This window comes from Plasmodium relictum (genome assembly GCF_900005765.1).
Source record: "Plasmodium relictum strain SGS1 genome assembly, contig: PRELSG_00_v1_166, whole genome shotgun sequence".
NCBI classification, from domain to species: domain Eukaryota; phylum Apicomplexa; class Aconoidasida; order Haemosporida; family Plasmodiidae; genus Plasmodium; species Plasmodium relictum.
The window spans coordinates 4,283-17,724 of NW_021628848.1; the positions used below are offsets into that span (position 1 = coordinate 4,283).

The 13,442-nt window shown below is 20.8% G+C and overlaps 1 protein-coding gene across 1 annotated transcript; it reads left to right on the forward strand.

Moving 5' to 3' along the window:
• Positions 1 to 548: 548 nt before the first annotated feature.
• Positions 549 to 5,068, forward strand: PRELSG_0015800 (surface-associated interspersed protein (SURFIN); the record flags this gene model as incomplete). The annotated part of the gene is made up of 3 exons (XM_028677912.1): positions 549 to 978; positions 1,083 to 2,113; positions 2,234 to 5,068. The coding sequence occupies 3 exons, from the start codon at positions 549 to 551 to the stop codon at positions 5,066 to 5,068; spliced, it is 4,296 nt and encodes a 1,431-aa protein (XP_028531363.1).
• Positions 5,069 to 13,442: the final 8,374 nt, after the last annotated feature.

The window sequence follows — 13,442 nt, forward strand, 5'->3', positions numbered from 1 at the left end:
ACAAGCAAACTATAACAATTAATAAAGTCAAAACTTTATATTATTCAATGTTATTTCAAAATATACATTGATTATTACAAAAACATTATTAATTTTATCTTTTATTTTTATAAAAGATAATTAAATTTTTATTTACTAAAAATTTCTCACCAAAAAAAAAAAAAAATTATTTTTTCTTTTTTTAAAATATTTCAAAAAAAAAAAAAAATAAACAAACACAAAAAAAAAATATGTATAATATATATATATATTTTTTTTTTTTTTATTAGTGTCAGTACATACTAGTTTGTACATACACATACAACAAACTAGCTTAATGTACTACTAAAATTATAATATCCTTTGTTAATAAGTCATTGCATGGGTACTTATATATACACGTACAGTAAACTAGCATATTGTACTGAAAAAGGTTAATAATAGCTTTTATTAACCAAAAGTAAAACAAATAAAGATTTTTCTACATGATTTTTATCTATTTGATTACTCAATATTTTCTGAAAATCATTGATTAATCAATTGACAAATCAAAAATATAATTAGAAAGAATGCAAGAAGAAATAGAAAGAATAGGAAGAAAAGAAAAAAAAAGATTTAGAAGAAGCCATAATAGCAAGGAGAAATGGATGAATGATTTCAACAAAGAAAGGGATGACCTTCTGGAAGAATTAAAAAAAAATGATAATGATGAAAATTGTAAAAAGTTTCTTGATTTTATTGATTGTTGCAGGGAATATCTAATAGTTTCAAGTCCTAATAACCCATTTGGAAATAATTCTACACTTACTGGAGATCAAATAAAACTGGATGCTGTAAAAAAACTATCTAATATTACTAATTGTGATAGGACTTATAAAGATAAGGGGACTGCTACTGTATTGAAATGGGATAAAGAATATCAAAAAGGAAAGCGCAAAGAAATAGGAAAATTTACTAAAAGTAATCCAAAATGTGAAAGTTTATATTTATGGTTTATTAGTAGAAAAATAGATTTTTATANAAAGATGAAAAGCTATACGAAGGAGGGGGTTATATAAGTAGTAAAATTAAAAATTGTGTTACTTCTTATTTTAATACTACAGAATACAAATATATAGGAAAAGTGATGTATGCATTTGGTTCTGAAAGAGAAATTCATAATATAAAACTTAAGAGAGGCATAATTAATATTACTGAATATAATAATTGGTTGAATGAGATGGAAATGAATTTTACTAATCCACAAACATGGAACGTAACGGATGCCAAACTCTTTATTGATCATTGGAAAATTTTGAAAAGTGAAACAGAAGAATATAGAAATAATATTGTTTTCAACCATAATTGTTCACTAATAAATGACTTAAATAACGATGTAATTACAACCCATAATCCTTTATCTACAACAAATGTATCCTATATCATGAATGGTAGCACTGTATCTATTGCAAATGATACTACTGAATCTACTACATATACATCTGGTATGTCTCTATTTTTAACCAATCTAGCTACTCAAACTAATATGCATAATTTATCTATTTCAGCTACTCCAACTATTGTAGGAAATTTGTCAAGTTCAAACACTTTGCTTCCTTCTCCTATGATTAAAACTACTAAAGGTATATTAAATTTTACAGATTCTCCATCTACCTTAAATAATACAGGTACTGAAATTAATTCGTCTACTTTAACTTCATCAGCTTCTACAAATAATAAAAATAATTCATTATTTAAAAATACTACATCTTCTGTTAATAATTCAGTCACTGCATCCCCTTCATCAATAGCTACTTTAACGACCACTTCATCATTTTCTATAATAAAAAATTCTTCACATAGCCCTAAAAATAGTAGCAATGATTTATTAATTTCTACGATGAAATTCAGTAATAATGCATCAATTAACTCTTTTTTTGTACAATCTGGAAATACAGATCAAAATACATCTCAGTTTAATGTAAATGGTACAATGAATACAACTACTTCAATTACATTTATTCCAAATGTTCCTACAATAATACCTTCACACAATGTAGTTCATGATAAAAGCCCAGGAAATGTATTAATTTTTCTTGGCATTCCATTCGGTACTATACTTTTTGGAATATATTTTTTTCTCCTTCTATATAAAGTAAAAGAAAATAAGCTTTTAAAGTTGTTAATATGTCTATATTTGTTTAAATTATTTGCTTAAACTAAAGCCTTATTTTTAAAGAAAAATGTAATGATTAATTTTTAATACATATTGCAGTGTACCCCCATTGGATCTTGGATTAGTAAACGTAAGTCAAAAAAAAAAAAAAAAATAAAAAAGATAGAGTCAAGAGATGTATCAACTTCTATATATCCTAAAAAGAAATCAGTAAAAAAAATGAAGCATTTAGTATCATCTCACGAAATGCAACTTCCATCATGTAAAATCACATTTGAAAATGAAAAAAACGTTGAAAAAAAGAAAAAATATGAAGAAATAAAGTTGGAAGGAGTAAAAAATGAATTTATAGTACAAACTGAAGAACAACATATAGAGAAAGGAGAAAATGAAGAAGAATCTACAGAAGATAAGGAAAAAAAAAAAGTAGACATGATAATGAAAGAATCGAGATATTTAAATGAAGAAATGATAAATCATGGAGATGGTAATGTGAAAGGTAAAATATCAATAAATAAAGAAATGTATAAAAAGAAGATATTTATAGAAATATATATGGAAATATTGGATGAATGTCAAAGAGAGGAGTGGGAATTACATAAAGAAGATTTTTTACAAATATGTTTGGAAGAATGGAAAAATGATAGTGTATTATATGAAGATATAATGGTAGAAGAGAACAAAGTTGAAAATTCAGAGGAAGAAAGCAACAGTATTTCACTTGAGAGACAAAAATTTCTCTGGAATAAATATATGGAAAGAAATAGAGAAATGTTGGAAAAATGGAAAAGGGAAAAATGGTTTGAAAATTTGAAGAAGGAATGGGAAAAAGAACAAGAAGATTATGAACAAATAACAGATGTATCAGAATTGATGGAAATGGAAAAAGGAAAACTAGCTATGGTAGAAAAGCAAAAAATAATATGGAAACTTTGGTTAATAAAACAAAGAAAATGGTTCATGGAATGTAATAAAGAGAAATGGTTTAATGCATTATTAGAAGAATATGAAATGGAAGAAGGGGAATATAAAAAAGAATTAAGTAAAGGGAATATAGAAAATGTAGAGGAAATTCATAGAAATATAGATAAATCAAAGGAAGAAAATAATGAAATAGCGGAGAACAAAAAAAAAAAATTGATAAAGAAATTGTGGATAGAAATACATATGATGATATTAGAAGAATATAAAAAAGAAGAATGGGAAAGAAATAAAGAAGAATTTATTAAAACAAGCATGAATGAATTGAAAATAAAGAGAAATTTAGATGGTAGAGAAAATATATTAGAATACATAGATGGAAATAGTGGCAATGTTGTAATAAAGAACAAAGAAAATGACATAGAACAACTGAAAAAAGAAGAATGGTTTACACAATTAAAGATAAAATGGAAAAATAACGAAGATAAATATAGAAAAGAAATAAATGAGGAAATGTTGATAAAAGAAAATGGAGAAAGAATTAGAAATCCTATGTTAGAGAGGCAAAATATTATATGGAGAAAACACTGGCGAGATATTCAAAATAAATGGAGAGAAAATGCCAATAACGAAGAATGGTTTACACAGTTAGATGATATATATGAGAATAAGGAAGAAGAATATAAAAAAGATATATATGAAAGAAGTATAGAAGAGAAAAAAAAAGAGATTATTAGAAAAAAGGGAGAAAAAAAGAAAAAATATAAAGTGAGTGAGATGGAAAATATAGACAAAAGGTTTAATTCTATAACCATGAAAAAAAAGTTAAAATGGAAGACTATATTAGAAATACAAATGATGGTATTAGAGGAATGTAAAAAGGAGGAATGGGAACTAAATAAAGAAGATTTTTTTCAAATTTGCATAGAAGAATGGGCAAAAAAGAAGTCATCATGTGAAGATATATTTAATAAGAAAAGAACATTGAATGGAGAAGAGGGAGCTTATCAAATTATGTTAGAGAAACAAACGTTGCTGTGGAAAGAATGGTCGGAGAGGAATGCAAAGATGTTAAAGAAATGGAAAAAAGAAGAATGGTTTAATAAATTGAAGAAGGAATGGAAAAATTATGAAGAAATATATTCAGAAGAAATAAAAGAAAAAAAGGTAGAAGTATTAGAAGATAGAGTAAAAAATCCTATGTTAGAGAGACAAAAAAAAATATGGAGAGGATGGTTAAGGCGTCATTTAGGGATTACAGAACAATGGATTAAAGAAAACTGGTTTATGGATGTGCTGAACGATTATCAGAAGGAAGAGGATAAAGAATTACAAGTAAGAGAAATAGAAAATTTATCGGAGAAAATTGAAAAAGATGAAAGGATAATAAATAACGTAAAAGAAATGGATGAAACAAAAAAGAAAAAATTAATATGTAGACTATGCATAGAGATATACATGGCTATAATAGAAGAGTGTAAGAAGGAAGAGTTGGAATCTATGAGGAATGAGTATCTTAAGTTATATATTGAAGAAGAAGAAAAAAAAGAGGAAATGTATGAAAAAGAAATAAAGAAAAAAGAAAGGGTTGATGTAAATCAGAAAAAGAAATGGAATATTATGATAGAGATGGAAAAAAAAGAGAAAAATGAAAAGATTGACGTAGATAAAAAAACAAAATGGAATATTTTGATGGAGATGAAGAAAAGAGAATGGGATATTTGGAAAAAAGAAGATTGGTTTCTGGAGTGGAAGGAGAACTGGAAAAAGGAAGAAATGAAACATATGGAAGAAATTAGAAGATTAGAAATAAAGAACAATATGAAAAGAGAAATTGGAATCCCAAAATTAGAACAAAATATTTTATGGAATAGACAATGGCTAGAAAAGCAAAGAAATATTCTAAAAAAAAAGAACAAACAAAATAGTCCTAAAGAATCTATGTCACAGAAGCATAAAAAGAAAGAAGAGGTAGAAGATATTTCAAGCAATCTTGATATTACAATATTATAAAATTTGATTCACATTATATATCATATTGGTTAATAAAAAATTGTTATTAACCTTTTCTAAAATGAGTTACTAGCCAGGAAAATATTGATTAACCATGTACTGACGCTAGTTAAAAAAAAAAAATATATTTAAAGTGATATTTTTATTTGTTTTATTTATATACATCTTTGTAATTAAAAAAAAAAAAATAAAAATTATTTATTTTTTCGGTTGAAGTTTGTTCTAATTAAAAAAGAGAATTAAAATTTTTACTTTCATGAAAACTCAATATATGAAAAAGTATAATGTTTATGTTTTATTCATTTTGTATATTTTGAAATAACATTGAATAAATCAGAGTTTAATTTGTGTCATAACTTAATTATATATGTATGTGTTTTTAATTAAAAGAATATACTTTTTAAATAAAAACATATTTATAAAACTAAACATATATCTATTAAACAATACAGAATAATTTAATGTATAATATAAATATTATACATTATAAAATTCCATTATGTGTATAATAAAATAAGTATATATATATATATATAAACGTATATTTATTTATACATGATCTCTGTTAATTTGTTTGCTCAATACTCTAGCAAAGTTCTTGAGCAGATAATTAACAAATCACATATGTTGGTATATACGATTAAGAATAAAAGTATATATAAAACATAAAAAGTGAATTCCAAATAAATTGGAGGTAAATATTGTTACCTAATTGGTTAATAAAATTTGTTATTAACCTTTTGTAGTACACTAAGCTAGTTTACTACTTGTGTACCTACAAGTTAGACGTGCACTAACGCTAGTTAAAAAAATAAAATAAACTTATTTTTTTTTGTTTGTTTATTTATAAATATATACATCTTTGTAATTAAAAAAAAAATATAAATTAAAAATATATTTTTTTTTTTGTTGTTTTTTTTGACTTTTGTGTTTTAAAAATTAAAATAAGAATTAATGTTTACTTATTAAAACTTAAGAGATAAAAGAATTATGTTTATGTAATATTCAATGTATATTTTGAAATAACATTGAATAATATAAATTTTTGACTTTATTAATTGTTATAGTTTGTTTGTATGTTTTTAATAAAATAATAAGTAATTCTTTGTAAATAAAAACTCATTTATAACAATTAATAAGTCTATTAAAAGAGGCAATAAAATTTAACTCAGTTATAAATGCTCTTTATTACTTTGTTTAATACTCTAGCAAAGTCATTAAACGGCCAAATAATAAATCACTAATAAATGAGTAATCAAAAGATTATATTTATAGAAAATGGTTTTATTTAAAAGAAACATAAAAATTAGTTAAAAGGTTTTATTATTTATTTCATCTTTTTTTTAAAGAAAAGATGGAATGCTATAAATTATATTTAATAGTTCAGTTATATGTACAATATTTGATAGTTAACGTATGAAATTATGAAATAAATATATCTAAATTATGTGTGAAAATTAATTTAGAAAGTAAATTTTGTGTTACTAGAATATAAAATTTATTATTAACCTATTATGAAATCATATTTTATATCTTATGTGGAAAGCTACAAATTAGTCATGCTCATTCACCATTTAGTGTATAAATAATAATATAGGCCCATTTTTAGTTATTTTAAGAATATTAAATGAATAAATTTTCTTTTGCGTAGATAAAGCATTTGAGGAAAGTATGTATATTAAAATTCACATAATAGAGTGTAAGAATATAATAGAATGTGTATAAGAATAATAATATTTTTTAATTATTTTTGAGGAATTAAATTTTTATATAATATACATTAATGATTTATTAATTGGCCGTTTAATGAATTTGTTAGAGTATTAAACAAACAAATTAATAAAGAGCATTTATAACTGAGTTAAATTTCATTGCCTCTTTTAATAGACTTATTAATTGTTATAAATGAGTTTTTATTTACAAAGAATTAATTATTCTTTTATTAAAAACATACAAACAAACTATAACAATTAATAAAGTCAAAAATTTATATTATTCAATGTTATTTCAAAATATACATTGAATATTACAAAAACATTATTAATTTATCTTTTATTTTTATAAAAGATAATTAAATTTTTATTTACTAAAAATTTCTAACCAAAAAAAAAATTATTTTTTTTTTTTTATTTTTATTCTTATTAGTGTCAGTACATATTAGTTTGTACATACACATACAAAAAACTAGCTTAGTGTACTACAAAAATTATAATATCCTTTGTTAATCAGTCAGTGCATGGATACTTGTATATACACGTACAGTAACCCAGCATATTGTACTTAAAAAGGTTAATAATAGCTTTTATTAACCAATTAATTGGTTCTTACAGAAAATACATGATGATTTTTATGAAAATACTATTGTAGAATATATCTTAACTCATGTGATACATAAATAATAAAGTTAATATTAAGTATAATATAAATATTTAATCATATTTTATAATAGCATATTATAATAGATTTAATAATACGGATCTAACTTATTTTTATAAACTTATTTTCTAAATACATTAATAAATTAAATGAAAATCCTGTTAATAAATGTGTAACAAATATTAATGATGATGCGCCTAATGACCTTTTAGTATATATGTGGTTAATAAAAAAATGTTATTAACCTTTTGTAATATAAAATTAGCTTATTGGTTAGGAAAATAGAATTCAGCCATGCACTGACATTAGTTATAAAAAAAAAATATATATATATATATATATATATATACATAGTTATATATTTTTTTGTTGTCTATTTTATGTATATACATCTTTGTAATTTTAAAAAAAATAATTTTATTTTATTTTTTCTGTTTTTTTCTTGGTAAGTGGTTGACGTTGAGTTAAAAGATTATTAATTTTTTTATTGAAAAAAAAAAAATTAATAATAAAGAAGATAACGTTTATGTTATATTGGATTAGTATATTTTGAAATAACATTAAATAAGTTAGAGTTTAATTTTTTTCATTTGTTATAACTTTATTTTGTGTGTGTTTTTAATTAAAATAATATAATTATCCTTTGTAAATAAGAATATATTTGTAGAAGTAAAATATGCTTATTAAGCAATTGATTTATTAATTGCCTGTTTAATAAATTTGCTAGGGTATTAAACAAACAAATAAATAAAAAGCATGTGTAACTAAATATACGTATATATATATATATATATTGGTTTTCTTATGATGCATACTATTTAATCTGAGTTAAATTTTACTGCCTCTTTTAATAAACTTACTAATTATTATAAATGAGTTTTTATTTACAAAGAATAAGTATAATCTTTTAATTAAAACACACACAAAATAAAGTTATAACAAATGACAAAAATTAAACTCTAACTTATTTAATTTTATTTCAAAATATACTAATCCCATATAACGTAAACATTATCTTCTTTATTATTAATTTTTTATTTTTCAATAAAAAAATTAATAATCTTTCAACTCAAAAAACGTCAATCACTTACCAAAAAAAAAAAAAAAAAATAAATAAAATTATTTTATTTTTAAAATTACAAAGATTTATATACATAGAATAAACAAAAGAAAAAAAATATATAGCTAAGCATATATATTTTTTTTCTTACAACTAGCGCCAGTGCATAGCTGACTTCTATTTTCTTAACTAGTAATATAATTTTGTATTACAAAAGGTTGATATATTTTTTTTATTAACCAGCAATACAGAATTGCTTAATTCAAGTTAAATACCAGGTATTGTAAATACTACTATTTATATATAATAAAATAAGTATATATATGTAAAAATCAGTATATTTAGTTATATATGCTCTTTATTAATATGTTTAATACTCTAGCAAAGTCATTGAGCAGGCAAATGATAAAACACTATGATAATATATATATGTAATTTTCATTAATTTTTTTAATAGAATATCTTGATTAATAACAATATCACTAATATAAACATTTTATTCTTGTTTAATAAGGGAAATCTCACACTAGCCTCATAATTTGTAGATTTCACACTTATAACAACATTTTTAGACTTGTTTTCCCATGTATCGTATAACTATGCCAAATACAATTGATGGAATTTCTAATTCATATTTTATAATTAACTCATTTGCAGAAAAAACGGATATGACAAATAATTATACTTCATTATCTAATAAAGCATATGCCTTCTTTCCACTAATTTCCATAATTTGTTTGGCATTTTATAAAATCCTTTAGTACTCTCTGGTACTTTTAATTTTATTAATTGGAGATGCATTATTCTCTAAATATTCTAAAATGATAACATTTTTTAATCCATTTTCTGATACTTCCCTTTTATATACCTTATTAATTGTTCCTTTTCATAATATAATCTTCATCACATTATTTTGACTTAATGTCTTGATATTTTCCCTTTTCCTATAATGTGTTTGGATAAGCTCTTTCTTTTTATCTAAACATTCTTATATTAATTGTATCCTTTTTAAATATGTTTCATTCTTGGACTTTTTCAAATCATTACCACATTTTTATTATATTATTATTCCTCTAACCTCATCTTTGTTTCTCAATACTTTATTATGGCATATTGATTCATTAATTGGGCATATATTGACTTTGCTAGAGTGCTGAATAAGCAAATTAACAAACGGAATGTATAAATGATCTTCATTGATCATAATTATTGTAAAAATATATTTATGCTATTAATAAGTAAACTTTATAAATATAATTTATGTACAAGAACAATTACTTAGAGAAAGTTATTTACATTAATAAAAATATACTTTATTTTTACTAAAAAATTTAATCATCATTAAAACAATTTTAAAAAGAAAAATAATCTTTAAAATTAAAATAAAAAATTTAAATTATAGTTATTAATAACCTTTTAAAAGGACGTAAACATTAATAATAACAAAAACAAAAGTCATTCAAATTTTTATTTTATACATCGAATTCAATTTTTTATTGTTAAAAAATTAATCCATTTCGATAATAAGAAAGAAAATTTTTTCGTATTAATAACAAAATATTATATTATAAATGATTAATTATATCTTTTATTAACCATCAGAAAACCCTGAATCCACAGATATTGAATCTACGTTATTATCCTCACATTCTACAACATATTCCTTTATTTTAATAAAAATTTTATTAATATATGTAATTAAATGAAAATAATTTAGGTATGAATTTTTAAATGTTCCTTTTATCTTACATCAACGCGGTCATGATTGTGATGACTTTGCAAACATTCTGGATGATCGCCTAGTAAATCTAGGATATTACTCCTTTCCCATTTAATTCGTTTCTATATTTTAATAAAAGTTTAGTTAATATATGTAACTTAATAAAAAAAAAATATAAAAATACATTCTTAAATATAACTTTTATCATACATATAACTTTTTCAATATTAGAACCAAAAGAGAAAGACAAAATATTACAAAAAAAATAATAATAATGCACTTCAAAGTCGTATTATTAGATGAATTATATATTTTATTTGAAGAATCATTTTGAAGTGATGTTGAAGTTAGTGGAACGTTACTAACTTGTTTTTCACTCATAATAAACAAAAGTGGCTATTATTTTCTTTTTTATATAATTTCGTATAATTATATAAAAAAAAAATAATGTTAAAAAATTATTAAATATGAAACATAATATATTATAATGAATATATTTATATAAATGATTTATTAATTGGTTGCTTAATGATTTTGCTAGGATATTAAACAAACAAATTAATAAAGAGAATGTATAACTAAATATACTGATTTTTATGTATATATACTTATTATATAATAGTAATATTTATAATATAGGGCATTTAATTTGAATTAAACAATTATGTATTGCTTAACAGACGTACTTTTAATTTTACAAATGTATTTTTATTTACAAAGTATATTCTTTTAATTACAAACACATACAAAATTAAGTTATAACAAATAACAAAAATTAAACTCTAAATTACTTAAAATCATTTCAAAATATATGAATCAAATATAACATGAAAAATGTACTTTTTATACACTAATTTTTATCTTTCAATTAAAAATAATATTTCAACTCAAAACGCCAATAACCTCTAAAAAAAATTTGTAATCTTTTTTTTTTTTTTAAATTACAAAGATACATAAAAGTAGAAATAAACAAAAAAAAATATAGTAATATATATATATATAATATTTTAACTAGAATAAGTTTATGGCTGACTTATATTTTCCTAACTATTAAGCTAACTTTATATATTATAAAAGGTTAATAACGTCTTTTATTATTCAATAATTGAAAGAAAAAGAAAGAAATAATAAAGAAAAATAAAAAATGTTTCATATTACATTAATTTAAAATCACATAAGGTATTTGTATATTCATATAAAAAAAACTAAACCTATTTAAAAAGTTAAAAATTCATTTTTAAATATTAATCATTAGAAATTCATATTATATTTTTTTTTAAATTAATTTTTTAGAGAAATTTAATATAAAAGTTTAAGAAAGAAGATTTTTTAACTTATTTCTATTATTTTCGAATAATTATAAATAGAAACACAAAAACTAAAATATAATGAAAAAATTAATATATATTAATAATACATAAATTTTTATTCAAAGGATAATTTTAAGCTTATTTAAAAATTATTCTTGACTAATGAATAATTAGATATAAAAAACTATGAAAGATGAAAACAATAATTTACATTCATCTATGCTATTAAATTATTTTTAATAAATATTTAATGTATTTTTAAACTTAAAATATAAACTTTTATAAAAAAAAAAAAAATTTCCTCGGATTCCATTTATAATATATGTAATTCTTTATTTTTTATACAATTACAAATTTTTTTAGTATTTTTTATATTATTAGTAGTATATTTAAATATAATTTATTTATTCAATTAAATTATCTTAAATTTTTTTTTTTTGCATGTAAATAATTTTAGTTTATTAATATATTAATTGAACGTTTTAATACTTTTCAAGCATATTAAATAATCAAAATAAATAAAAATCATATAGAATATAAACCAAGTTTATTTATTATAAAATAGTTTATTATATAGTCATTTTTAATCTCTTATAAATTTTTAATTATTTATTCAAAATAAATAATCTGGATAAATGTATAAAGGTTTTGTATAAAAAAAATACTCCCATAAAAAGGAAGATATTTTTTCGAAAAAAAAAAATGAAAATTTTTTTTTTATAAAAATTAGCATGCTCATTTTACTAATTTATTTTTCTACTTTTATAACATATGTTTCTACAGAAACATATCTTCTTATATTTTTTATACATCTATATCTGTAAAAAAAAATTGATACATATAAGTTAGTATATAATAAATATACAAATGATTATCAATTTATTTGGTATCCATTCAGGGTTTTCATTTGAAATAGTACAATAATGTTATTTATTGACAAAGAAATCAGTTCATATAATAGAAATTATTATTTTTATTTAAATTATTCTTGCATAAAGGTAATTATCATCCCTTTTCCACATGACATATATAAATTTAATTTCCTCATTATCATAAAATAAGTTCTTCCTATTCACTAATTTTTCTATATTTTTTTTTAATTGCTTGTTCAAATATATTATGATTTTTAAATAGTCAAATTATTAAAGAGCATGTAGATGAATCCCTAATTATTTTATTTATAATAAAGTTACATAACATAGATAATTATATAATCCTTATACAATTATCTATATAATATAAAATAAAACAAATTTATCTTATATATTATTTTATTTTAATTAATTTTTTCAATAATTTTTTTATTACGGTTCATTTTCACTTATAAGTTTAAATCATTCATATAAAATAAATCATTTAAACAAAACAGATTACCCATATAATGATAAATTAGTTTATAAAATAATTTATTTATATTAAATAATTCATATACAAATAAATAACTTGAAATTAAGAAGAAAATTCATCAATAATTTCTTTTAATTTTTCTTATAAAAAATAAAAAAAATTATTGAAAATTAAAACATTTTATAGACCACAAAGGTTAATTACATAAATCAAAATATTTATCTAATATTATTTTTAAATACTATATAAATTAGCCTATAATATCATTCCTTGATATGTACCATAAAAAATAGGTTGATGGTATTTTATATTATCCATTAGTATTGTCTAAAATAAGGCAATAATACCATTTATTGACAAAGTAATGAATAATAAAAAAATTAAAGAGAATTTAGAGTTTCCCTACTGAGTTTAATTATAATAAAATCTACTATAATTTATTGGTTCGCTATTTGTTTATTCGATATATTTTCTAAAATCATTAAATATGGAATTGATAAATCATTATTCAATAATTTTTAGAACAAATATTGAATGAAATAGTTGATGAAGTAAGAGATC